Raw genomic sequence first — 26135 nt, 5'->3', positions numbered from 1 at the left:
CCTATGTGTGTGTGAGTGTGTGTGTGTGTGTGTGTGTGTGTGAGAGAGAGAGAGAGAGAGAGAGATGGCATCCCTTTGTGTGCAAGCACTGTTGTCTTTGTGCCCCGACTGTGTTTTTGTTTCTCTGTATCTCTATTTCACTTTGTCCCTTTCTCTCTTTTATTTATACTCTATCCTTTCTCTCTGTCTTTCTCTCTCTACCCACCCTTTCCTGCCCCTGTCCTCTGTCCCTTGCTCTGTGTGTCACTCTTGCTTTCTTCTGTGTAGGTCTCTCTCTCTTTCATTTTTACTGTGTCTTTCCTGCTTTCCATGGGTCTCTGTTTGTCCCTTATGTATTCTCTCTCTCTCCATCACTTTGTCTCTCTCATTACTTGTTCTCTCTGCCAGTCTGTGTCTTTCTCTTGCACATGTATATATGTAAGTGTTATGTATTCCTTCATTCATCTAATTGTACTTATATTTATGCATGCTTTCCTCATTCCATTCCCGATGCAGCTCAGATATCTAGAGATATTTAGGTAGTAACTTCCTGCCTCAGGGAGAATTAGAAGAAATAGGAATTTGTTCTAACAAGGTTTGAAGGGGGGTGCCTGGGTGGCTCTGTCAGTTAAGAACCTGACTTCTGCTCAGGTCATGATTTCACTGTTTGTCGGTTCAAGCCCCACATCAGTGTCTGTGCTGACAGCTCAGAGTCTGGAGCCTGCTTCGGATTCTGTGTCTCCCTCTCTCTCTGCCCCTCCCCTGCTTGCATTCTCTCTCTCTCTCTCTCTCTCAAAATTAAATAAATATTAGACAAAATTAATAAAAAAAGAAGTTTTGAAGGAATTTATGGACAGAGAAGGGGATTTTTTTTTTAATTGTAGGTGGAAGTTGAGAAATTTTGGTTGTGTTTTAGATGATGTACTGGCTAGTTTCTGAGCAATTATAAAATGTACACATATAAAACCAAATATAATTAGCAACCCTTAGGCCCACCTTCCAATTTCCATACATTCCAGGGTCACTTTTTTAAAGCTCCCTTTGCCAATCCTTATTATGTTTTCTTTCTCACATTTCCCTTTCTGTTGACCCCCTTTTTCCATTTCCTGACCCCTACCAACCTCCCAGTTCATCATGCCAGTGGATGCCAGGTTAATGTAGTCATTACATCAGGCTCTGCTTAAAGTAGATAGAATAAAGATACCTTGAGAGTTAGATAAGGGCATTTGATCTTTTCAGACAAAAGCCTTATCCTAGTTTTAATAACTTGATTTTTCTACCAACTGAATTATTTTGAATGAATGTCCTTATTTAGTAAACTTCTATAGCTGTGGCCCACACAGGTTAAAGTCTATGAAATTTGGTTTGTAAACCACCTACTTATTGTTTTCTGGAGTGTGCCAACACATTTTAGAAATAATGATACTTGCTGAAACTCATCTCTGACCTGAAAAGCTTCCAAGAGTTCTACCATATAAAGGATCGTTCTCTGTTCAAGCAGAATAACTCTTAAGATTTGCAGCACTACTGTTTTGTCTAGAAAAATGGCAGTGGAAAATCTATGAACTAGTTCCATGCCAGGTAGGCAATATCCAACATGCCCATGGGAGCTGGGAGCCAGTACAGAACTGCTCAAGGTTATATTTAGTGGTAGAAAAGAATCCTCTGTCTAAGAAGGAGCTGTTCTTGTCTGAGTGAGTTTTTTTCTGTCTGGAGAATGTTTACCTTAAACCCTATTGATGTGGGACTAAGGAAATCAGCAAGTTGGAGTCTTATTTTTGATGTACCCACACTCTTGTTTGCCTCTTATTTAGTTTCTTTAATTTTTATTTTATCAAATAAGGACTTCTGTAGTTTTAAAAAATCAATCTCTCAAGATAAATAGTAACCCCCTGCTATCAATACCTGATCTCTGCAGGTAAACATTCTTAATTATTTTAAGATATTTTGGGTTGTTATACAGTCACGTATTTCTCGATAAAATATGTCTATGACTATTGACTTTTCAGGTTTTTTCCTTCCTTTTTTTAAAGTTTATTTTGAAAGGGGTGGGGTGGGGAATGGAGAGGGGCAGGGAGAGAGGGAGAGTGAAAGAATGCCAAGCAGGCTCCAGGGTCAGCACAGAGCCCTATGCAGGGCTCAGTCCCACAGGCTAATATCAAGAGTCAGACAATTAACCAACTGAGCCACCCAGGCACCCCTTGATTTTTAATTGTCATCTACCTGACTTCCTACTCACATATATACATACATTTCTTCTCCCTCTTTGGTACCAATATAATTGTGATCATTTTAAAATATGTTGATCATCCGTTTTTTATTATAAAGAAATTATAATATGTAAATTTTATTCATAGCTGAGGCACAGAATGTGTTTAAAATATAATTACAATTTGACTTTTGCAACATTTTCTTTTTTTTTTTTTAATTGGTCAACAATATTTATTGAATGTTTTCTGCATGCCAGGTCTGGAGTAGACTCTTTAGACTTAATCATAAATTACTGTCAGGTCATAAAGCAAATTCAACGGATGAACAGAAAATATCTAATATAAAAATTGAAATGTATTAATTTTAAAAATTAACATATGAATAAGTTGTCCTGCCCATTTTCCCCTAGGAAGTCTTCACAACCCAGGAGAAAAGATTTACTCCCTAATTTCCACACCCCTCACCCCTGCCATGTACAATGATGACACATATCCTTTTTTTTTTTAAATTTTAAAAATAGGTTTTATTTAATCCATTATATCCAAGATAATATCATTGCAACATATAACAGATATTTTAAAAATTGAGATATTTTATAACCCTTTTTTTTTTAACTAAGCCTGAATCTGGTGTGTATATAGAGGTCACAAAATTTACAGTTAAAGCAAATAGATTCGAATGACCAAGTTGTTTCAAATACAGTTAAAATTTTTCTAATGACTCAAACCAAGAATCGATTTTTAAATTTAAATCTCAATTCATTAAAATTAGGTAAAATTGATGAGCACTGGATATTGTATGTAAGTGATGAATTACTAGATTCTACTCTTTTTTTTTTTTTTTAATATACATCCAAGTTAGTTAGCATATAGTGCAACAGTGATTTCAGGAGTAGATTCCTTGGTGCCCCTTACCCATTTAGCCCATCCCCCATCCCACAACCCCTCCAGCAACCCTCTGTTTGTTTTCCATATTTAAGAGTCTCTTATGTTTTGTCCCCCTCCCTGTTTTTATACTATTTTTGCATCCCTTCCCTTATATTCATCTGTTTTGTATCTTAAAGTCGTCATATGAGTGAAGTCATATGATATTTGTCTTTCTCTGATTAACTAATTTCACTTAGCATAAAACCCTCCAGTTCCATCCACGTAGTTGCAAATGGCAAGATTTCATTCTTTTTGATTGCTGAGTCATACTCCATTGTATATATATATACACATATATAGACACCATATATATACAATATATATATGGTATACCATATATAGTATATATATATATATGTTATATATATATAACATATATATATATATACCATATATATATAACATATATATATACCATACCTTCTTTCCATTCATCCATCGATGGACATTTGGACTCTTTCCATACTTTGGCTATTGTTGATAGTGCTGCTATAAACATTGGGATGCAGCAACATCTTATTTCTAATAATAGCCTTTTTAAAAAGGCATTGAGCTTTCTAAATGCCTAATGAGTTAGGATCTAAATGAATTAGTATTGCAATACTAATTAGTCTCAAACTCTCCATTGAAGCTGAAATTTCTCATTATGATTTACACTTCAAGTATTTTTAAGCAATTTTATTTTTTTTCATGAAGACCTTCCCCCTGAATGTCCTTAAGAGTCAGTCATTGTCCCACCAAATGCCTACAATATTCTGATTTCTATCACTGTAGATTAGTTTTGCTCTGAGTTTAATGATCTCACCTTTTATTTAACACTACTATTTTCAGTAGATTCCTCAATCCAGGCTGGTGTCTGTCTGGATGGACTTTTCCAGAGGGGAAATCTCCAGTATTTGCCTAATGTGTAGCAAGGGCAGGTGCCCAGATGTATATCACCTGTGCCGACGTTATCTGTGGGTATGGCTGCTGGTTTTCCACCCAGGCTTCTACCTTCTTCATTCTTTTTGAAGAATGCTTCCATAACACCTTAGGGCATTTGTTGTGCCCCACCTATGGACTTTGATGTCAGCCTTCCCCACTCTGCTTAGTCCCATGGCTGTTACCTATTTACTTTGCGGTTTCCAAAAATGACCTTTCACTCACATTCTCTTTGTTCTTGAGAATTGATCGATGAAATCTTTCCTTTAAGACTGAGAAGGAACTGAGATAAAGAATGTGATCAACCTATCATTTTTAATTATAAGTGTCAGGGACATTGATTTCTCTATTTTATTACTGTTGTTGATGTATTATTATTTCTTGTTAAGTTTGTATTTTGGTGAGGATGGAGGTAGCTCAGCGGGAATCATGGATTTACCATAACTACATTGATAGTATAGTCTGACTCTAATTTTTTGGTAAGGTATAATTGACATTTAATGCTATGTAAGTTTTAGGTGTACAACATAATGATTTAGTGTTTGTGTATATTGCAAAATGATCAACAAAATAAGTCTGGTTAATATCCAACATCACAGATAGTTACACATTTGTTTTTCTTGTGATGGAAACAGATTTACTCTCTTGGCAACTTTGAAATATTCAGCCCAGCATTATTAACTCCATTCACCATGCTGAACATTACATCCCCATGACTATTTTATATTAGGAAATTTGTACCTTTTGATCCCCTTCACCCATTTCACCCTTCCCCATTCCCCATTTCTGTTCTCTATATCTGTGAGCTTTTGGTTTGGGGATTTTTTGGGTTTTGCTTTTGTTTTTAGGTTTCTCATATAAGTGAGATCACATGGTCTTTGTCTTTTTCCTTCTTATTCCACTAAGCATAACACCCTTGAGTCCATCTGTGTTGTTGCAAATGGCAATATTTACCTTTTCTTGGCTGAATAGTAGTCCTGTGTGTGTGTGTACCACTATTTATTGACTGATAACATCTGTCAGTAGGCCCTTAGGTTGTTTTTGTGTCTTGGGTACTGTAAATAATGCTGCAGTGAACATGGGGGTGCATATCTTTTTCAGTTAGCATTTTTATTTCCTTCAGATAAATACACAGATGTGGAATTGTATGGGATCCTATGGGAGTTTTATTTTTAATTTTTGGAGAAATCTCCATTCCATTTTCCATAGTGGCTGTATCAATGCACATTCCCACCCACAATACACAAATGTTTCCTTTTGTCTACATCCTCACTAATACCTGTTATTTCTTATCTTTTTAAAAAATTGCCATTCTAACAGGTATGAGGTTCTCATTTTTGGTCAGTGTATAATTCATGTTACTTAATGTATTGTATTGTATTGAATGTAGAAGAAAATATAGTTCTGTTTTCTCTTTCAATTCTAAAATACAAATTAGAAGTAAAATATGAGACTATTATGCATTCAAAAATAATATTTACAAGTAGTTGCCGTAATATTTGCACTGTCATATATTATAGTGATTAGATGACCTCAGTTTATTGTTTCCCACCTGCTATGTGGTGGGTTTACATGACTACTGCAGTACATAGGTGAGATAGATGTTCTCAGTTCTCAGCAAGTGAGTAAAATGAGAATTATAGTATTATAGTGGTATTCAACCTTTTGTTCCAAGTTATACAGATAGTAAGTAGTAGAGCTGAGAGGATAAACTCAGGTACATTTTATAATTCTTTTAAACTATTGCTTGTTTCCTGAAATAAGCTTTCTTCCTTACCTAATCTCTACCAAAATAAGGCTTTCATAATCTGGAATGTGGGAAGAGCTTTTACCAGATAATAAAAGCTATATTACTCTAGGCCAGTGTTAGTTTCCTTAGCTATTGGATGTAGTTCTGCAACAGAGTTAAGCATGATTTGTTTTTAACTTCCCTTCCATTATTGCATATGTGCACCCAACTTCTGGATATTTCCATTTAAGTCATAATAATGAGAGAAAGAGCTGAGAACTAGAATGAATCAATTACAAGTCAAATCTTTTCCTCTAACAGAGAGAAGGAGAAAAGGATCATCAAGTGCGTTTGGCAGTTGGAAACGGCCTACGGAGTGATGTGTGGAGGGAATTTTTAGACAGATTTGGAAATATTAAGATTTGTGAGTTTTATGGAGCTACTGAAGGAAACATTTGTTTAATTAATCATAATGGGAAAATTGGATCCGTTGGGAGAACAAATTTCCTTCACAAAGTAAGTATGGTATTTTCTTTACAAAAGAAATATATTGAGATCTGCTTATCTCTCTTCTAGACTTTTTGTTTGTGAATTATGGTAAATATTATCACCTTTCTTTTTCCTTTTTTTTAAGTTGAGGACTTCTATAAAGTCATGGCCTCTAGGTGAACATAGATTATGAAAATCTTAACCATCTCACATGTTTTCCTCTATAATGTAGGGATAATGATACCTAAGTCTTTTGTTCTGTTTTCAAATTTCATTATGTAATGTATAAACAGCAAGCAAAGTTTCTAATACATGTTAATTTGAGTCTTTTCATTTTGCCTGAGTATTTTCAATGCAGGGTTTCTGCTTACCCTTCATTTTTATATCACTCAAAAGTTATGTACAGGCTTCTAATGAATCAAGATACTACTAAAAATCGTAAAAGCTGCCCCAAATCACTTATCTAGGAGTAAAAAACTTCCTGCTGATTTCTCAGTAACAACTGTGGAAGACAAAAGATTGAACAGATGTCTTCAGTTGGTTTGGTGAAAGTAATTGTCAAAATAGAGTTTATAGTCATCGATATTTTTTAAGGAATAAAAGTGAAAGTAAAGAAAATAGTCTCTAAATTTATAAAGCAAAATATATGTAACCTCAAGAGGAACTAAAATAAGGCTGGAATCATAGTAGGATATTATATTATAGCTCTTTCAATGTTTGATAGAAGAAGCCAAAGAAAATCTGCAATGATACAGAATAATGCAATAAAGAAACTACTTGAGCTAATGAATATATATAGGACACTGCCTCTAAAAACTGCAGAATAGGGGCACCTGGGTGGCCCAGTCCATTGAGTGTCCAGCTCTTGGTCTTAGCTTAAGCCTTGATCTCAGGGTCATAAGTTCAAGCCCCACGTTGGGCTCTGCATGGGGCTCCATACAGGTTGTAGAGCCTACCAAATAATAATAATAATAATAATAATAATAATAACAACATTAACAATAATAATAATAAATACAAATAATTTGAAAAAGACTGCAGAACATCCATTCTTTTCAAGCCCTTTTGAAACATTCACAAAGATTACTGGGCCACTTAGGGAATTCCAGCAAATCTCAGAGGGTTGAATATAGATGATGTTTCCAACGGCATTTTAATTCAAGTGGAAATAAATGTTTTAAATGACAGCTAGTTCATCTCCCATATATTTGGAAATAAAACATCACTAAATTTCCAGTGAGTCAACAAAAAAAAATAATTGAAGTTAAAAAGTAATTTGAGCTGAATCAAGATGAAAGCATTATATTTCACAGTTTTTGGACTCACATAAGAATGGTTGAAAATTTGTGAGCTAAATATCCATTTCTGGGGGTTAATTAAAATACAACTGAGGGGCACCTGGGCGGCTCAGTTAAGCATCTGACTTCAGCTCAGGTCATGATCTCATGGCTTGTAAGTTCTGTGCTGACAGCTCAGAGCCTGCTTCGGATTCTGTGTGTCCCTCTCTCTCTGCCTCTCCCCTGCTCACAGTCTTTCTCTCTCTCAAAAATAAATAAACACTTAAAAAGTGTTTTTTAAATACATAAAAAGCAACTGAAATAAGCCTAAAGGAAATAAAAAGAAGGAAGTAGTCAAGAATATAAAGTAAAGAAATATAAAATAAGGGGCGCCTGGGTGGCTCAGTCGGTTAAGCAGCCGACTTCGGCTCAGGTCACGATCTCGCGGTATGTGAGTTCGAGCCCCGCGTCGGGCTCTGTGCTGACAGCTCGGAGCCTGGAGCCTGTTTCAGATTCTGTGTCTCCCTCTCTCTGACCCTCCCCCATTCATGCTCTGTCTCTCTCTGTCTCAAAAATAAACGTAAAAAAAATAAATAAAAAAAATATATATATAAAATAGTGAGGAGCATCAAAAGAGATAAACATATAATTTTTAAAAAGCAGAGAGATAGATTCAAAGCTGATAGAAATTGCTCTGATGTTTGTAACCTTGAGAAGATACACACTATTTTTATGATGTGCTCTTTGGGATTTTGAGGGTCTTATTGACATCACAGACATGCATGTACATTCTGAAAAGTAATTTTGGGAAAATAAGCGCTGACACTACCGAGGTTTACACTCCTCCCAGTTAATTTTCTCAACTCATTGCAGTGTTCCATTAAAAATATGGTATTCATGTTAAAGCTCTTTAGTGAAGCTGAGTCATTGCAAAGTAATCATCCAACAAGAGCACAATGAAGAAGATTTGTATTTTACATTACTGGCTTGACTTCATTATAATTTTAAAATGTCTTAAATTCCCTGTCAGACTGCAATACTGTCAATAAAGCAAGAAGGCATGATTGTCTCCAACTGATTTGGAAAACTTCTGATTTTAAGCTTAGGCTCGGTTATGTTTTCAGTTTGGAAATGAAAAACGTGGTACCTCATATCAAATGAATTCTACCTTATCTTTTCTCACTTCATTTGCATAGGAGTTTGTTACAGAGCAGGGAAGCTGAAAAATTTGGACCAATAATTGCTTCATGATCATGTGGGGAGATTTGATAAGTCTGTCTCTCACAAATTTAAACTTCATGGAGGCCTCCTCTCCACTTACTGTCTCAGAAACAAATCAGCCTCCAAAGATGGGATATTAACAGAGAAGGAAAAAGAAGAGGCATCAACACAGAGCTCCTGTGACCCAAGTGTCCTTCTTGTGTGCCACATTTGCCATTTAAATGCACACAGCTGAAGGGCTCTGTGTGCCATTTGTGCCCTCAGAGCAAACCCTATATTTTGTGACAGTGCCTTTGATGGACGGACCTGCATTTGATAATAGCAACAGACTGGCTTTTCCTTATCCCTACACCCAGGGATAACATAATTGGGAAGGAACAAACACAAAATCCCTAGAGAAAATAAAACTTGAAAAAAAGAGAAAAGATAAATCTTAATAAAAGGTAGCTGAAAAAATAATATGGATGCACAGAAAATAATAAGCCCTCCGAAATGACCAGGGAATGTTTCCCTTAATTCCCCTTAATTTCAAAAATTGCAATGATACTCTCTTTAAAAATAAGAGCTCAGGGGTGCCTGGATGGCTCAGTCTGTTGGGCGTCTGACTTCGGCTCGGGTCATGGTCTCAGGGCTCGTGAGTTTGAGCCCTGCGTTGGACTCTGTGCTGACGGTCTGGAGACTCAGGGTCTGGAGACTGCTTTGGATGCTGTGTCTCCCCCCCCCCCCCCCCGCCCCTCCCCTGATCATGCTCTCTGTCTCCTTCAAAAATAAATAAACATTAAAAAAAAAAATTAAAAAATAAATAAATAAAAATAAGAGCTCAAAAGAGAGGAAAGTTCCAGGGAAATGTCAATCAACAAAAGGAGTTGGAAAGTAGATAGAGTCAGCTTAAAGAAAAAAAAATAAAAGGCAAGATGAAAGTGTTGCACAAATGAACACCACATTATAGGCTGTAACATTGTTAGGGAGCAAGATGGATGGGATTAAGGCATCACACAAACACAGTAAAAAGGATAAGCAAATAGGAATACAAAATAAATTAGAAAGATTTTGGAAACATAGACAGTTATCTGACATGTGCTAATTGGTGTCCCTGCAGAAAAAGAAAATTAAAGAGAAGACTCTTATTTGAAACCTAATAGAGGAAAACTTCCTTAAAGACTTGAATCTTTAGCAAAAGAGCACATTGTGTTCCAGGAACAAACAACTTAATGCAGGATGATCATCAGAAAAATATATGCTGTTGAAATTACTGAACACGAATTAAAGATCTCTAAGGAGATGCTGAGGCAGAGAAAACAAAGCCTGTACAAACTGTAGGTTGAAGATGCGAAACAGCTTAGGCTTCTCTCAAAATGAGGACAAAACACTCAATGCCAGAAAGAAACAAAAAAATAATGTATTCACCGAAGAATTTTACTTCTGACCCCATTGTTCTTTGAGTCTAAAGAGGTGTTCCCAAAAAGTTAAGAAATCAGAGACTATAACACCCATGTATTTACAGGAACGCGGTACTTTATCAAACTCACTTAGTGAAAATGTCCAGTCATCCTGAAGATAAAACAGAACTTAGAAATGAAGGAATCACCTTCAGTTAAAAGGATTGATTGAATCCATTTAAATATAGAAGATTGAACAGCTCCAAATTATGTTTATAGATGGAATGGAAGTATAAATCCTGAAAATATAAAAATAATTATAGCACTAACAATGATGGGAATTGGGTGGGAGCAGAAGCCGAAATACAAGTGCTGATTCTTTCATCTTATAGTAGTAAGTCCATAAGTACAGTGTAAATAAAAGGCTCCTTCACATGTCTTTAAACTTTTATTATCTTAAAAGTAGGCATTTTTTTTTAAGTTTATTTATTTTGAGAGAGAGAGAGAGAGAGAGAGAGAGAGAGAGAGAGGGGAAGAGTGGGGGAGGGGCAGAGAGAGAGACTCCCAAGCAGGCTCCGTGCTGATAGCCCAGAGCCCAGTGCGAGGCTTGATCCCACGAGCTATGAAATCATGACCTGAGCTAAAACCAAGAGTCAGTTGCTTAACCAACTGAGCCGCCCAGGTGCCCTAAAAGTAGGTGTTTTTTATGGACTAGGAAATTTAGCTAACTATGAAGTTAGGCAATAATCCATACAAGCCCTTACCTCTGACAGCACTTGCAGTTTTGAAGTCCCTAAAGCCCCCTTTGGGTTCAATAATTCACTAAGTACTCACAAAACTCACAGAAAGCTGTTATGCATAATAATTACCATTTATTACATCTAAAGGATCTAAAGGATACAGATGAAAATCAGACGGAGGTGGAAGCAATGGGGCAGAATCAGCAGGGCACCAAATGCAAAGGCTTCTACTCCTTTCCTGTGGAGACAGGATGGCATTACTCTCCTGGAATTGACAGGTGACAATGTACATGGAGTATTGCTGCTAGGGAAACTCACCAGCCTTGATGTCCACATTTAAATGTAGTTGGCTGCTTCTGGGGCTAACCTCCATCTCCAATCCCTCAAGAGGTCAAGGTAGGGGACCCAAAGCCCCGCCCCTACATCACATTATCAGTGTGGTTCAGACACTAAATCTAGCTCGTATTGTCACTATCCACATGCTGAACAGCCTGAGGCTAACAAACATACTGTTGGCCATGGCATTGGAGGGGCATAGAGATTATCTGCCAGAAGGTGAGAGTGAAAGCCAGACCTCCGGTTAAATTCTGCGTTTAAGGTTAAATTCTTTACCTCACGGGGACTGATATCTTTTACACTAAAGAAACACTGTAATTTAACTTGAGCTCCATTTTCATTGGTTAAACTCAAGGAAATTTAAATTGGTTTCACTTCCTAAAATGGTATGGTTTCATTTGTCAGAGAGTATATTTTATTAATCAGTTTCCTACCTTTCTATCAATTTAAACACATTTGTAATGATGCTCATCAAATGAACTCCTTTATACAGTCTATTAAAATTTTTCAGTACGCCTTACCCTGTGAACCCAATGAACACAGTGGACATAGATTCCTGTTGATGTGCAGGTTATATTCTATTGGGGAAGGCAGAAAACAAACAAGATAAACATAACCGATTAACAGAGGCAGTGAGTTTTCTATTTCCTTTCCAGCTTCTAAATGTACAGATGTGAATAGACAAAAGCATGCGGACATGTATGGGAACTCTTGAGGCACTGTGTACAGCCCCCAGGTGTGTGCTTCACAGTGCTGGGGATCCGTTTACCTAGTCTGTTACGAATGCGATCCCGTGCAGCTCTGCTCTTGACACACATATCTATACCTGTGTGTGCACATATACAATCAGGGGATATTAAAGTGGGGATGTGGGGTGCCTGGGTGGCTCAGTCAGTTAAGCGCCTGCCTTCAGCCCAGGTCATGATCTCGCAGTTCGTGAGTTCCAGCCCCACATTGGGCTTTGCGCTGACAGTGCAGAGCCTGCTTGGGATTCTCTCTCCCTCTCTCTCTGCTCCTCCCCCGCTGTTCTTTCTCTCTCTCTCTCTCTCTCTCTCTCTCTCTCTCTGAGTGAATAAATAAAATAAACTTAAAAATATTTTTTAAAAGGTGGGGATTTATTTACTTTTATTTGTGTTATTATAACACAGCCATTTTTGTAATCGTGTGGAATCTCAAAGGCAAGAAAAAAATAAAAATCCCTCTAGCTGAAACTTAATACTCAGACCCAGACCATCTCACGATGCTGCAATATATTTAAATTTCATTCGTATGATAAAATTACCCAATTTGTGACCTGCAAGTCCCCTATATGTGACAACAGGCACAGTGGTTTGGTGTAGAATGAATCGCATCCATGAATGCGGTTGACCAATTAATCTGAAAGAAACAACACTAATGCTGATATCATCAGCTCCTGAGCAAAGTTTTAAAACTATAAAACATGTTAAAGGAGATTGGTAATGAACAAGGGCGCTGTTCCTGTTTGACCAAAATGATAAATGCAGTTCCGGAACTTCTGGAATCTCTCCTTTTACTAGTCATTAGGCAAGTGGCCAGAAAGCTGTTATCCCAATTACAGATGAAGACCAACAAGATGCAAGCTTGCCTTTTAATGAAGAATCTTTATGTCTAGAATTACAATATATTTTGTTTTGCCTCCTCTCTCATTGACCCACATCTTAAAATGGGATAATATTAATTAAATTATCCCATTAAATTAAATGCTGTTCTTAAGCTTGTAGCAGTGTCTGACATGCAGGAGGCACTCAATCAACATGAGTTGGTGTCAGTTATATTCATCACAAGTAATGACTTGTGATTCTAATTACATGTGGATTTTACTGACATTAAAAATAGGGGTGCCTGGGTGGCTCAGTCAGTTAAGCTTCCGGCTCCTGACTTTGGCTTAGGTCATGATCTCATGGTGTCATGAGTTCGAGCCCTACATCAGGTTCTATGCTGGCAGCACAGAGCCTGCTTGGGATTCTCTCTCTCTCCCTCTCTCTCTGCCTTTCCCCAGCTCATGTGCTTTATTTCTCACTCTCTCAAAATAAATAAATAAACTTAAAAAACAAAAACAAAAACAAATGTTTGTGTCTAGTCTTCAATGATAAATAATACATTTATCTCGGGGTGCCTGGGTGCCTCAGTCCGTTAAGCGTTCAACTTCGGCTCTGGTCATGATCTCATGGTTTATGAGTTTGAGCCCCGTGTCAGCCTCTGTGCTGACAGCTCAGAGCTGGAGCCTGCTTCGGCTTCTGTGTGTGTCTCTCTCTGTCCCTCCCCTGCTTGTGTGTGCATATTCTCTCTCTCTGAAAAGTAAATAAACATTAAAAAATTTTTTTTGTAAATAATACATTTACCTCACTAATTTTATTAATCTTTTCCACTTACTTGTTCTATATTTGTTCATTTTGTTTCTCCTCCTCTTGGTCTCTGTCTTCTCTGTGTCCTTCCTTATTATTGTTTCTTACCTCCTTTTATTATCTCCATCTTAGCTTACCATTTTCTAGTTCTCCTTAATAAGATTGTTTGTTTAATGGATCAGGAAAACCTCAATTTTCTTATATATAAAATAAATGAGTTGGATTGAACCACTCTGCAGTTTTCTCCCAGGGTCACACGTTAGTGGATTGTGAATCAGCATGGCATGGTAACATGGACATTACAAGAGCAGGGTAGCTGGAAATATTTGGGGACAAGGAGAGATGTCCAATTAGCTTGCTTCCCAATCTGATGAGTGTGTTCTACCAATTTACCATCTCATAGCACATGAGTGCACAGAGGTACTGAGTTAGTTTAGGGACATTAAGGTGAAAGGCCTAGGGAAAAAGTTCAAAGTCCGTGTCAAATAAGTATTTTTTAGGCATCTGATCCCTCCCTTTTCAAGGGATTGTAAATTTAAAGTAGACAACAAAATCCTTGCATTCACATAGTTGACATTTTAGTTCGATTAAAACTTTTATTTCAAAGGCTCTTTCTGAATGATTTCTGAAGGAGAAGGCAAGAAGTGTTCCTCTTACCTGGAGTTAGTAGAATATGTAATTGAGGAATAAAGAATAAAATTAAATTTTCCTAAGATAATGTGCAACATAAAATGAAATTGAAGTAAATACCAGTATACAAGTGCTATTTACTATCGCCTTCAGTTTTGAGTTTCAAATACATAGTTAATTTTTTTTCAGTAAAGTTGACTTATAGTAATAAATCTACATTCTCATTCTTTATTTCAACTGACAGAACAAAAAGTCCATAACCGGTAGATGTCACTGCACAAATGAATATTTTGTTGTTGTTTTTGTCTTTATTGTGTGTTTAATTTTGTTTTGGCAGCTTTTATTCACTTTTGACTTGATAAAGTATGATCTTCAGAAAGATGAACCCATTAGAAATGAACAGGGCTGGTGTACTCCTGTGAAAAAAGGTAAGATTCTTGTGTTTGACCACGTCCCCTCAGGCAATGTTTCTGAATTTCTGTTTAATTACTACTGAATTTAGAATGAATGGCTTTTACTAATATGTGATGAGACTTGTTTGGAATTTCAGTGCAGGGAGAAGAGTTTAATTATTAATGTTAGGGATCCCAGATAGGTCACTCAGTAAGATATTGAAATTTAGAACACATTACTCTTGCACTCATATTTCCTTTTTTAAAAAATGTTTATTTTGAGAGAAAGAGAGAGAGCAAGCAGAGGAGTGGCAGAGAGAGAAGGAGAGAGAGTGGAGCCTGACGAAGGGCTCAGTCTTACTACTGTGAGATCATGACCTAAGCTGAAATCAAGAGTTGGATGCTTAACCAACTGAGCCATGCAGGCACTCCTGGGCTTATACTTTGCTCAGTCCACCACGTCTAGCTGTAATAGTGGCACTAATGTCCCATATGACTAAGATATAATATGAAAAACAATGCCCTAGTTATCATTCTAGGTATAATGGAAAGTCAGGCAGACTTCGATTTAAATATGGGCTCTCACGCTTAGAAACTGTCCAACTCTGGGCAGGTCACTCAGGCTGAGATTATTTTCTTCATATGTAGAGTAGAGGTGACAATATTTATTTATGAGGTTATTGTTCATAATTACATGAGATGATAGATGTAGAACCCTACTGAGAGCCTGGCATGTGGCTTGCTACTTCCCCACTTCTCCCTCTCACTTCCCTCCTGCCCCAAGGAGGACTTTATGATGATTTTTGGTTAGACATGTTAATAAAAGCAAGTGCCCCAATTAACTTGCTGCTGCATATAATCAGTCTAGGAATTTAAATGTAGATATGTGCATTTGGAATTGTTTAGACATTCAGTCTGAATAAATCAGGCCAAAATTACTTTTTGCCGCCTCAGAATATGCTTGGACTACATTTCAGAGATGATTTCATTTAAACTGTTACTTCAAATGTGGAGATAAAGGTTGCAAGCCTGGTCGGTTGGTTTGTTCTGGTAGCTGAAAGCTTGGGAAGAATATAAGCATTATCTATTAAAACACAAATTTCCTTCTCCTCTGAATTTCAAGCCTAAGGGCATCTATAAAATATCTTTCCCTAATTCAACTCTATAAGCTGTGTCCAAGAAAAAAATCCATTTCTAAACTATACACACACTTAACTAGTGTGTTTTGTTTTATTTTATTTATTTATTTTACAATTTTGTTTAAGTAATCTCTATACCCAACATGGGACTCAAACTCACAACCTCAAGATTATGAGTCACATGCTCTACCGACCAAGCCAGCCAAGCACTCCTGGTGTATTTTACTTATTACAATTACAATCATATCTGACATTGGAACTTGAATCCCAGAACTGCTTATGTAAACTCAGGGTTTTTTAAAAAGCAGATTGTCCCCAAACATCTGCTTTAGTGTTTTGCAATTCTCATTATGAATTACTCAGTATTTTTTTCTATTAATGGTATTTTGCCTTGCATACATTTGCCTAGAACAGATAGAAGAAACACTATGATCTTTTTAAGCATTTGTAATAATTAATTGTCAGGGAAGAAACTATAAGCCTGTGTCTTGAAGAAAAAAGAAGAACATAAATTCTAAGGGAAATAAGAGAAGCTTGGAAATTTCTGAAATAGAGGATATGTAGACTGAAGGAATATGTGATGGAAAACAGGCTTAGAAGTCAGATGAACCTGGTTAAAAAAAACCATCTCCAACATTTGGCAAATATGTGACACTGGGCAAATTACTTTCTCTTTCTCGGTTTCTTCACCTCTAAAATGGAGATAATATGAGGGCTTGTGTTATAGGTTTGTGATGAGACTCAAATGGGATACATAAAATAAAGTGCTCAGAATAACGACTGGTACCCAGAAAATGCTCAGAAAGTGTAGCAATGGCCATGATGATGATGACGATGATGATGATGGAGGTATCAGTGATGACAGTGACAACCAGGAGCCTTTTCTGTAGTAGAGCAGGCATGGCTTTGCCACTGGTGTATATCTTTGGCAGCCCGGATGTCCAGAATGAGTGGAAGCAATGAGAGTTTAACAGAGAATGTTAAAATGATATAAATCACTCTACAATGTGCTGGAATTAACCCCATCTAATCAATCATGTGGATGTTGCCTCTCTTCACAGGAAGTCAACAATGGCCTTAGAATGTTCTGGGACAGGGGTGCCTAGCTAGGTGGCTCAGTCTGTTAAGCGTCTGACTTCAGCTCAGGTCATGATCTCATGTCTCAGGTCATGCTCTCACATCTCAACCCATGATCTCACGGTTCATGAGTTTGAGCCCTGCATCGGGCTCTCTGCTCTCGGCACAGAGCCCGCTTTGGATCCTGTCTCCCTCTCTCTGCCCCTTCCCTGCTCTTTCTCTGAAAAACTAAATAGACATTTAAAAAAATTTTTTTTCAGGCAGTGATTGCTGCTTCCCTTTGTCTTCTATCATTCTCATAGAAGTAGTTTTTTACCGCACAGCTTGCTGGGCAAAATCCTGATCAATTTGAGTAAATCTGATCGAATATTTTTTTCAGATAATGTTTCTAAGTAATACTAATAACTTTTATGCCTTGTCTCTTGCCCATTGAGGATTTCTAGACAACATCCCATAAGAATAAAACATTTTCTTAAACTTCTAATAACTTCTAGACCAGAGATAGTAGTGAACAGAAACCTTGCTACAGAATCCTAGACTTAAATTTGAGTTCTGGGTCCATTCCTGTCCATCTGTTGGTCTTTGGTAATTTACTTCACCCTTCTGGGCCATTTCTTCCCTGTGAAATAGGAATTTTAATGATCAATTTCAAAGGATTTCTGTGAAGAATAAACAAGCTAGTGTTTGCAAGGGGCTCATGGGGCTTGCTACATAGTAAATGCTCAATAAACATCGCTACAGTCATAATCTTATTAACATTATAATTGTGGTTATTTATAGGGTTGTCATTATTCTTAGTGTTAAAATCTAGTTAACATAAAAGAAAAGTAGCCTTCAGTCATCCATGCAGGATGTAAAATAAATTTAATATGGTTTTGTTGACATTCGCTTTCCTTTTTTGTTAGTTTTTCCAAAGTAATTTGTGTCTGTGGCAGTCTGTGAAAGGACAGTCTGTGAATGCAGACACCCAGAGTGCCTGAGGTCAAACATAATAAAAATAAGTTCAGAGGAAGATCGGCAACCCTGGTTGTGTTGGTCAGATACCATTTAAGTACGTGCATGATATGTGTAATAATCGTTTTAATCCAATAACTGAAAAATGCTTTTCTCTCCAAGGAGAACCTGGACTTCTCATTTCTCGAGTGACTGAGAATAATCCCTTTTTTGGTTATGCTGGGAATAAGAAGCACACAGAAAAGAAACTGCTTTGTGATGTTTTTAAGAAGGGAGATGTTTACTTTAACACAGGAGATTTAATGGTCCAAGATCAGGAGAATTTCCTTTATTTTTGGGACCGTATTGGAGACACTTTCAGGTATGAAATAACATCGGTTGTACTGCTGGTTCTGTGACTGTGAACCGTGCTCTAAGCAAGGCTGTATGGAAACATTCTAGACGCCCTGGTCTTTACCTTCAGGGCAGACAGAGCGCTTTTTATCTCAATAATGTCTCCTCATTTAAAAATTCATGGACCATCTGTTGTTAGATTGAAACGTAAGTTAAATCTTGATGTCAATTTTTATCATTACTTTAATGAATCAGTGTGGTCAAAATCAGTGAGCTCCTTTCGTTAGAATATAAAATAGACAGGGGCGCCTGGGTGGCTCAGTCGGTTGAGCGTCCGACTTCCGCTCACTTCATGATCTCACAGCTTGTCGAGCTGTCACGTCCGGCTCTGTGCTGACAGCTCGGAGCCTGGAGCCTGCTGCAGATTCTGTGTGTTCCTCTCTTTCTGCCCCTAACCCACTCACGTTCTATCTCTGTTTCTCTCAAAAATAAATAAACGTTAGACATTTTAGACATATTTAGACATTCATATATGTATAAAATATAATATAATATATAAAAATATATAATATATAAATATTTAATATATAAATAAATAAAAATATATTTATATTTATAAATAAATAAATTTATATATTTATATAATATATATATTTAAAATAAATAAATATAAATAAAATATATAAATATAAATATATAAATATATAAGATATATAAAAATATATGTTTATATAATATATATAAAATATTATATATGTGTGTGTGTGTGTGTGTGTGTGTGTGTGTGTATCTCCTCTGAACTTATTTTTATTATATTTGACCTCATCCACTCTGGGTGTTTAAATGGCAGGGTTGAAACAGAAACCGATCTGGTCAAATATGGTCTAATTCTTGACCTAATGATAAAAACAGTGAAAGAGCCAAATTTATCTTTTTTACATTTCTTTCTTAATTCCTTAAGATTATTTTGGGCTTATGAAATTATTAGTCATGGTCTATGACTATAGAACAGTGAAGAACATACAGGAGACATTCAAAAACATGTTTGAATGAATAAATGAGTCATACTTCTTACTTCCTCACCTTCTAGTACCATGTTATGTGCTCACCATACGTACAATTATTTTAATTGAAATAGAATATTCATTGGCATTCAGGGAACCAAAGGGGTTAATCCCTAGAAGTTGAAGGGGGTCGGTACTGGAGAGACCACTATAGCTTTCCTTTCATTTTTTTCTATCTCTGTCATTGGAGACAGGGAATGTTTTGTACTGAACCGTTAATACATCTCATAAATAAAGAGGGATTTATCATTCTTTTCCTTTTATGACATATTACCAAAAAACACTTTTCAGTAACCAGTTTATACCAATGAAACACAGATAAAGTTATTTTCACTAAAACACTGATTCTGGTTTTGTTGACTTGTCAACAGTGTGCTCCCTTACAAATGCCTCCCATTCGTTCTGAAATCTGCCATTGTGTTCAGTTACTAGGTACTGGCACGGAGCCACGTACAAGGCACTAAAACTAAAACTGGGTACCTACTTCTTCAAATATAGGTGTATTAATCAGAACTTCTTTCTTTCATTTAGATGGAAAGGAGAAAATGTTGCAACCACAGAGGTTGCTGATGTTATTGGAATGTTGGATTTCATACAGGAAACAAACGTGTATGGGGTGGTGGTGCCAGGTATGAATATAATTCAGGTTTGGGAGGAATTCTCCGAATAGAATGTGCCACATTTCTTCACTTCTGCAATGATCTTACTAATGCCACATTTCATTTTTTTTAATCAATTAAAATAAGTAGCTTAGTCTTGTCTTGGCAAGTGACTCTAGACCAGGCTAACAAATTTCATGGTCCCATCAGGTACCAACTTAATTTTAATGTATGTGTGTATTTTTAGGTAAAGCTTGGAAACTCTGGTCAGTGACTCACTGCTCGAAAATAGTTACAGCTCTTCCATAGTTTATTATTGTTCTCTTTATGACTAGAGTTTATACGTGCTACTAAACGTGGACATGTTCTAGTTTAAATGTTTTATGACACTGACTTGTAGCTAAGTTGAGTCTTCTTCAAAAATAATTTTAAAGTCTGTTTGGCCTCATTTATCTTTGAAAGTATGCAGAAGAGGATTTCTCATGATGGCGAAAATGGCAAAGAAAAGTTACCAACTTGGAATTAGAGGATAGCTATGCCCCTTTATGCAGAGGAGGAGATATTTACTCTAACAGACATTGGGTGCTGGAGGAAAGCTATAGGAGATTCTGATTCCCTGGAAAAATCCATAGGTGGCATGATCAGCAGTAAGTGATCTGTGGAATTAGTTATGGAAATGGCAGTCTAGTTTTTAAATTTGAAAACAATGTTGTCTTTTTTTTTTTTTTTGCATTGACTCTTAACATGGATATATTTCTGGAATATATTCACCAGTAAATAAATGTCTCCTCTTAATATTTTACACTAATGGCTGTAGGATGCAAACTAGGGGTTATTTATGGTGTTTTCCACCCCATCTATTTCATTTTCGTGGTGTGGATGATTAAGAATAGAGTCTACCGTTCCCTGTTTATAACTTATTTCTGGGGAGCAAATCATATGCTCAAGGAAGGACCCACTCATTTATGCTACTGTTGCATTGTTATTGCTGTGACACTATTAATGTCTCTATTTGCAACAATTAGTATATAATTAACAGGACCGTTTTAAAAATCACCTAGTACCTGTAAAATTAATGCTATTTCCAACTTTTTTTTCAGATTATGAAGGAAAAGCAGGAATGGCTTCTATTACTTTAAAACCAAATAAGTCGTTAGACTTGGAGAAAGTTTATGAACAAGTTGTATCTTTTCTACCAGCTTATGCCTGCCCAAGATTTTTAAGAATTCAGGTAATCTTACTGCTTCACCTTTAAGAATTCAGGTAATTGTACTTGGGTAAAGACTCAACTGAACTACAAGACCAGGAATCCAGGAGATGGTCTACTTACAAAATAATATTTTATCTTTTAGATATTGTGAGCACTTTATTTCTATTAGAAAATCTCAAGAACACTGAAAATCATTAGGATGTTAATTTATGCCATATTCGAAGCCTAATTATAGAAGGGAGTGTGATGAAATGCTAGGATGTCTTTGTCTTTGTCCTCATTATGGGATTGTTTTGTTCCTCTTCACTCAAGACCTCAGAGATGGTTTCAAGCCAAAACTACGTTTCACCCAAGCCTTGTGAAGACTTTTGGTGCTCTGTGCCTAAAATTATGTTCCACCAAGCTGACCTCAAGGTGTCTGCAGGATGTGTGCAGAGCCTAAAAGCAAATGGCTTTAAGCAATTCTGCTTTTAATTTTTACCTCCTTCTGTCTGCCCTCCCTCTGGGACTTTATACCTTTAGGGATTTCTGAATGTATTTGTTTTGAGAGCTGGCATTCTCTTGTTAGGTTATTAGAATAAAAAACAGTAAAAAGAAAATTTACTTAGCTACTGTATCAGTTTGCTTGCTCATTTATTCAGCCATTCATGTATTTAGTATTGTGAACCCAAAGCTAACACTTATCACCTCTTAACATCCAATCACATAGAGCTTTTCTGGATACATTTGTCGTATCACTGTTACATTCCGAGGGGAGCAATTGATGGCCTCATATTCATCTTTAAAGCATTTGTTGAGCATCTTTGTGGCCTGTCATTACTGTCCAGTGGGACACATCATCTTAACTGTCATAAATACATATTTACGTAATTTTCTATTTTTCTGTTTGTATACACTGCCTCAGATTATTTTCATTAAAATCCTCTGAAATACTAAAGGTAAGTGGATGTAAAGCAGAAGTAACACATTCTCAACTGGAATTTTTAGTGAGATCATTGTAGACTGATCTACAATGTATAACATTCTTACATGCTGTTGTGAGAAATAATACAGAAAGATCCTGTGTGTACTCATTACTTGATTTCCTCCAGTGGTGACATTTTTTCAAAACTATTATAACCTGGACATAGACAGTGATACAATCTATCCATCTTTTTAAATCTCCTGCTTTACTTATATTCACACGTGCATGTGTGCATGCGTGTGTGTGTGTGTGTGTGTGTGTGTGTGTGTGTGTGTGTGTGTGTTTTAAGGCCTATACACTTTTATCACCCATGTTGCTTCATTCATCATTGACTGCCGTCAAGATATGAGCATTCCTGGTACCACAAGAACTCTTTCCCTTTTATAACCATATCCTGCTTCCTCTTGGCCCTCCCCATACCACCCTAGAAATAGTGTATTGTGTAATGGAGTACACAGTTGATAGATTAAATGATATCTTAAACATTTTTCCCCTAGGGCACCTTACAATTCACTTTCATGAAGCAGAAGAAATATTTTAGCTTTGAACTACTCTAGGAGTCTAAATCAGTCTTGGACAAACTTAGAAAATATTCTAGTGTCATTAAACACCTCAAAGAACTAGAGCCGTGACTATTATATTTATTACAGTGTTTGTATTTATTACAGTATTTGTATTTATTACAGTATTTATTACAATGCATGATAGTTGGCAGTCGAAATATTTATTTAACAAATGAATTCTTATAAATGATGTGATATAAGCAGAGCAAAAAGCATAGGTCACCTCTGACAAAATGAATAAAGCAACTATATTATCAGAATAAAATCTTATCGAAGTCTGTTTAGCACAAACTAAAAAATGACTTTTTTGGCCAATAAATTTACAAAAAAAAATTTTATATGGTATTGCTCAGCATGGGTACAATGAAATTAAATGGTCCTTTTATTCTGCTTGTAGAAACACAAGGTGTTATAATCTATCTGGAAAACAATTTGGTAAATATATAATCAGACTCTTAGAATTTACATGTTTTGACTCAATAATTTCATTTCCTGAAATATATCCTTAGGAAATAATCAAAGATGAAAAAATGTTATATATAAAGATGTTCTTCAAAGTATTATTTATAGCAATAAAAACTTTTGATATTCTTTATAAGTTAGAATAAGAGTAATGTTAATTAAAATATTATAATTAGATGAGATCTTATTAAACCATTGCCTAATAATTTTTCATTACCCAATGAAAAATTACCTAATCTGGGGAAATATACCTGGCACATTATAAAACTTTTTTTCTTTTAAGGTTGAACATCAATAGTGTAAGTACAGTGAGCTTCTAATTTTCTAAAAATGAGAAAAAGAGTATGTGTTTCTACATAGATCTAATTCTGTGATGACAGTATTGGGAAAGGGTGGGGACAGTGAGGATGAGATCAGGGAAGGAGACTCACAGAGAACTTGACTCTTGAATTAGTTCAGAAGGTTGAATAAAAATGGCCATATTACTCCTAGAACCTTTATAAGGACCTCTACATGGTCATCTGATTTAAAACAAGCTCCTTCTCCATGCCTGAAACAACCACAAAGGGTTACATTTTATCTCCTTTTTTTGTTGTGTTTTTTTAATGTTTATTTATTTTTGAGAGAGAGAGAGAGAGAGAGAGAGAGACAGAGCTGGATTGAGGGAGGGGCAGAGAGAGAGGGAGACACAGAATCTGAAGCAGGCTTCAGGCTCTGAGCTGTCAGCACAGAGCCCGACTCAGGACCCGAACTCACGAACTGTGAGATTGTGACCTGAGCCAAAGTCAGATACTTAACTGACTGAGTGACCCAGCTGCCCCCATTTTATCTCCTTTAAATCCCTTAAAGCAGAGCTTCTGAAATTTTCTAGATTCATGGCATCTATAGTGTCTCAGTAAATATTTCCTGGCATTCTGCAGTCAAGCAAATACCTAAACTTTGATTTATTCAGTATTTGGGTCAAAACAAATTCATAAGTCTAACAAATTAGTTGCTGTTTGAAAAAGTAATGCATACAACGTGAAAGAAAAAATGCTTTTTTTTTTTTAATAACCAGATGTACCAAAGAGATGTAAATTGGGCATTATACAACTCCTCAAACCCTGGGATTAGATCAGACTGAACAGAACCAGCCTAATTCTTTGTCCCACATTGATTTTCGGCTGTACTTCCCTTTTATCATGCCAACCACTGAAAACCCTGTTTCATAAAGACATCATTGGAAAGAATGTATCACAAACTACTATAGGAACTGTGAACTACCTTGAGCTAGTAGTTTGCAAGTGGTGACTGAGATGTCACAGGGTTTACCTAGAAAATTTAAAATATCCCTTGGACACTCTGGAAGTTCACCAGGGATACTGCAAAGCACCTCAGTGCAGAGTTTGGCAACCCAAGTATTAGATCATCCTTTACCCCTTCTGGTTTTTATCAAATTCTGCCTTATGAAATAGAATGTTCTCTTTTATAACTTCTATCTTCTTGGTGTCTAATAGCTTTCTCTGTACATAATGTACTGACAGTGAATTAAAGTGATAAGCCTGTGTGTTTTAGAGGGTTTATAATCAAGCGTAATTAGTTTTTGACGATTTTCATAATTCTTTTTTTTAATATTTATTTATTTTGGGGAGACTGCAAGTGAGGGGGGCAGAGAAAGGGGGACAGAGGATCTGAAGTGGGCTTTGCTGACAGACTGACAGCAGTGAGCCACTGTGGGGCTTGAACTCACGAGCCACGAATCATGACCTGAGCCAAATTCGGACACTCAACCGACTGATCCACCCAGGTGACCCGACAATTTCCGTAATTCTTACAGGTTGAATAAAGCTCAGCGGTAAATTGAGCTAAAGATTTCAGTGTTTTAGAGGGCATTTTAAAATTTCTAATGTTGAATTATTAGTAGTAAATAGAGAGATGGTCAATGGTTATGAAAGTGTTATAATTAAACGTTATAGTCTATTGAATATTTTGTTTATATATTTTAGACAATATTAAATGATTCCACTAATTCTGGCAATTATTTTACAGGAGAAGATGGAAACAACAGGGACATTCAAACTACAGAAGTTTCACTTGGTGGAAGAAGGGTTTAGTCCACTGAAAATTTCTGACCCACTTTATTTCATGGATAACTTGAAAAAGTCTTATGTTCCCTTGACCAAAGAACTTTATGATCAGATCATGTTAGGGGAGGTCAAACTTTAAGATTTTTTACGTATTGGATTTTCATATGTTTTCTTAGGACAGGTGAGAGGAGAGGAGAGTGTGATACTTTAACATTAAAGGAGGAAGGGAATGGACATTAATCAACATATGCTGTATTTTCTTTAATACGCAACAGCTTTTCTTTTAGTAGGAACTCTAATTTATTTTAATTCAAAACAAACTCTAGTTGATTATTTGTTTTACCTATTTTGGGGTTTAGTGCATAACTAATATTTGCTTTAGTTGTGAAGATTCTAAATGATACATAAGTGTGTAACAATTTAGACACTTAGTAAAAATGTACTTTTAAATATTTAGTTTCTAGTTTTGAAAAATGGGTTTATTTTTACTCCATTATTTGATTTTTATCTGCCCTGTCCTAAAACTCAATAAAATCATCTTCATTAATATGTGTTTTGAGGTGTTTTTTTTTTCTGATGTTTTTAATTATAAACTTCCAGTAGAGGAAGCTGACTGGCCAAAATATATGCACTTCTGTCTATCGCCCTTATCTTGAATTCACATTCAGATGATAGGAGAAACATAGAAGTGTGAGATAGCAAAACAAGAAAACTGGTAAGCTCGAAACATTTAGGAACTTTTGAAAGATACATAAATGGGATCAAATTCATTACAAAATCCAACAGAGCTACAGAGAAAGAATGGACTAGAACAAGAATGCAGGTATGAACCCCAAGATCGGAGGCAGGAAAAGGCTTTGCGTGTGAGCAGACTTGTGAGTTGTTAAGTGAGAACACTATTGCAAGGACAGGGTAATAAGCACCCTTGCACTTCTTTCAGTCTGGAAGTGCCAAGCTCCAAGGTTTGCTTCAAGCTAGAACCACATGAACAGCTCTCAGCAAAGTGAGCTTTCTCCCACAGGGGGGAGTGTGGAGCTGGACTGAGAAGTGGAGCGGAGCTCGGCAGGAAGCTCCTTTGCCCATAAACCCGGCTCCCTGTGCAACCAGA

General features: G+C 36.4%; 1 protein-coding gene across 1 annotated transcript in view; it reads left to right on the top strand.

Annotated features, from left to right (window-relative positions):
- The window catches only part of SLC27A6 (solute carrier family 27 member 6), an 81059-nt gene extending 55491 nt beyond the window's left edge, over positions 1-25568 (top strand). The window contains exons 5-10 of the mRNA XM_060636226.3: positions 6088-6282; positions 14542-14632; positions 17929-18127; positions 19695-19792; positions 20863-20993; positions 24990-25568. Coding sequence (XP_060492209.2) covers positions 6088-6282; positions 14542-14632; positions 17929-18127; positions 19695-19792; positions 20863-20993; positions 24990-25166 — 891 coding nt within the window. The 3' untranslated portion in view covers positions 25167-25568. The remainder of the gene's footprint in view (positions 1-6087; positions 6283-14541; positions 14633-17928; positions 18128-19694; positions 19793-20862; positions 20994-24989) is intronic.
- Positions 25569-26135: the final 567 nt, after the last annotated feature.

This window comes from Panthera onca, chromosome A1, assembly GCF_046562875.1.
Source record: "Panthera onca isolate mPanOnc1 chromosome A1, mPanOnc1 haplotype 2, whole genome shotgun sequence".
Taxonomy (NCBI): Eukaryota; Metazoa; Chordata; class Mammalia; order Carnivora; family Felidae; genus Panthera; species Panthera onca.
The sequence above is the reverse complement of the archived record's forward strand: the minus strand, read 5'-3'. Positions and strand labels throughout refer to the sequence as shown.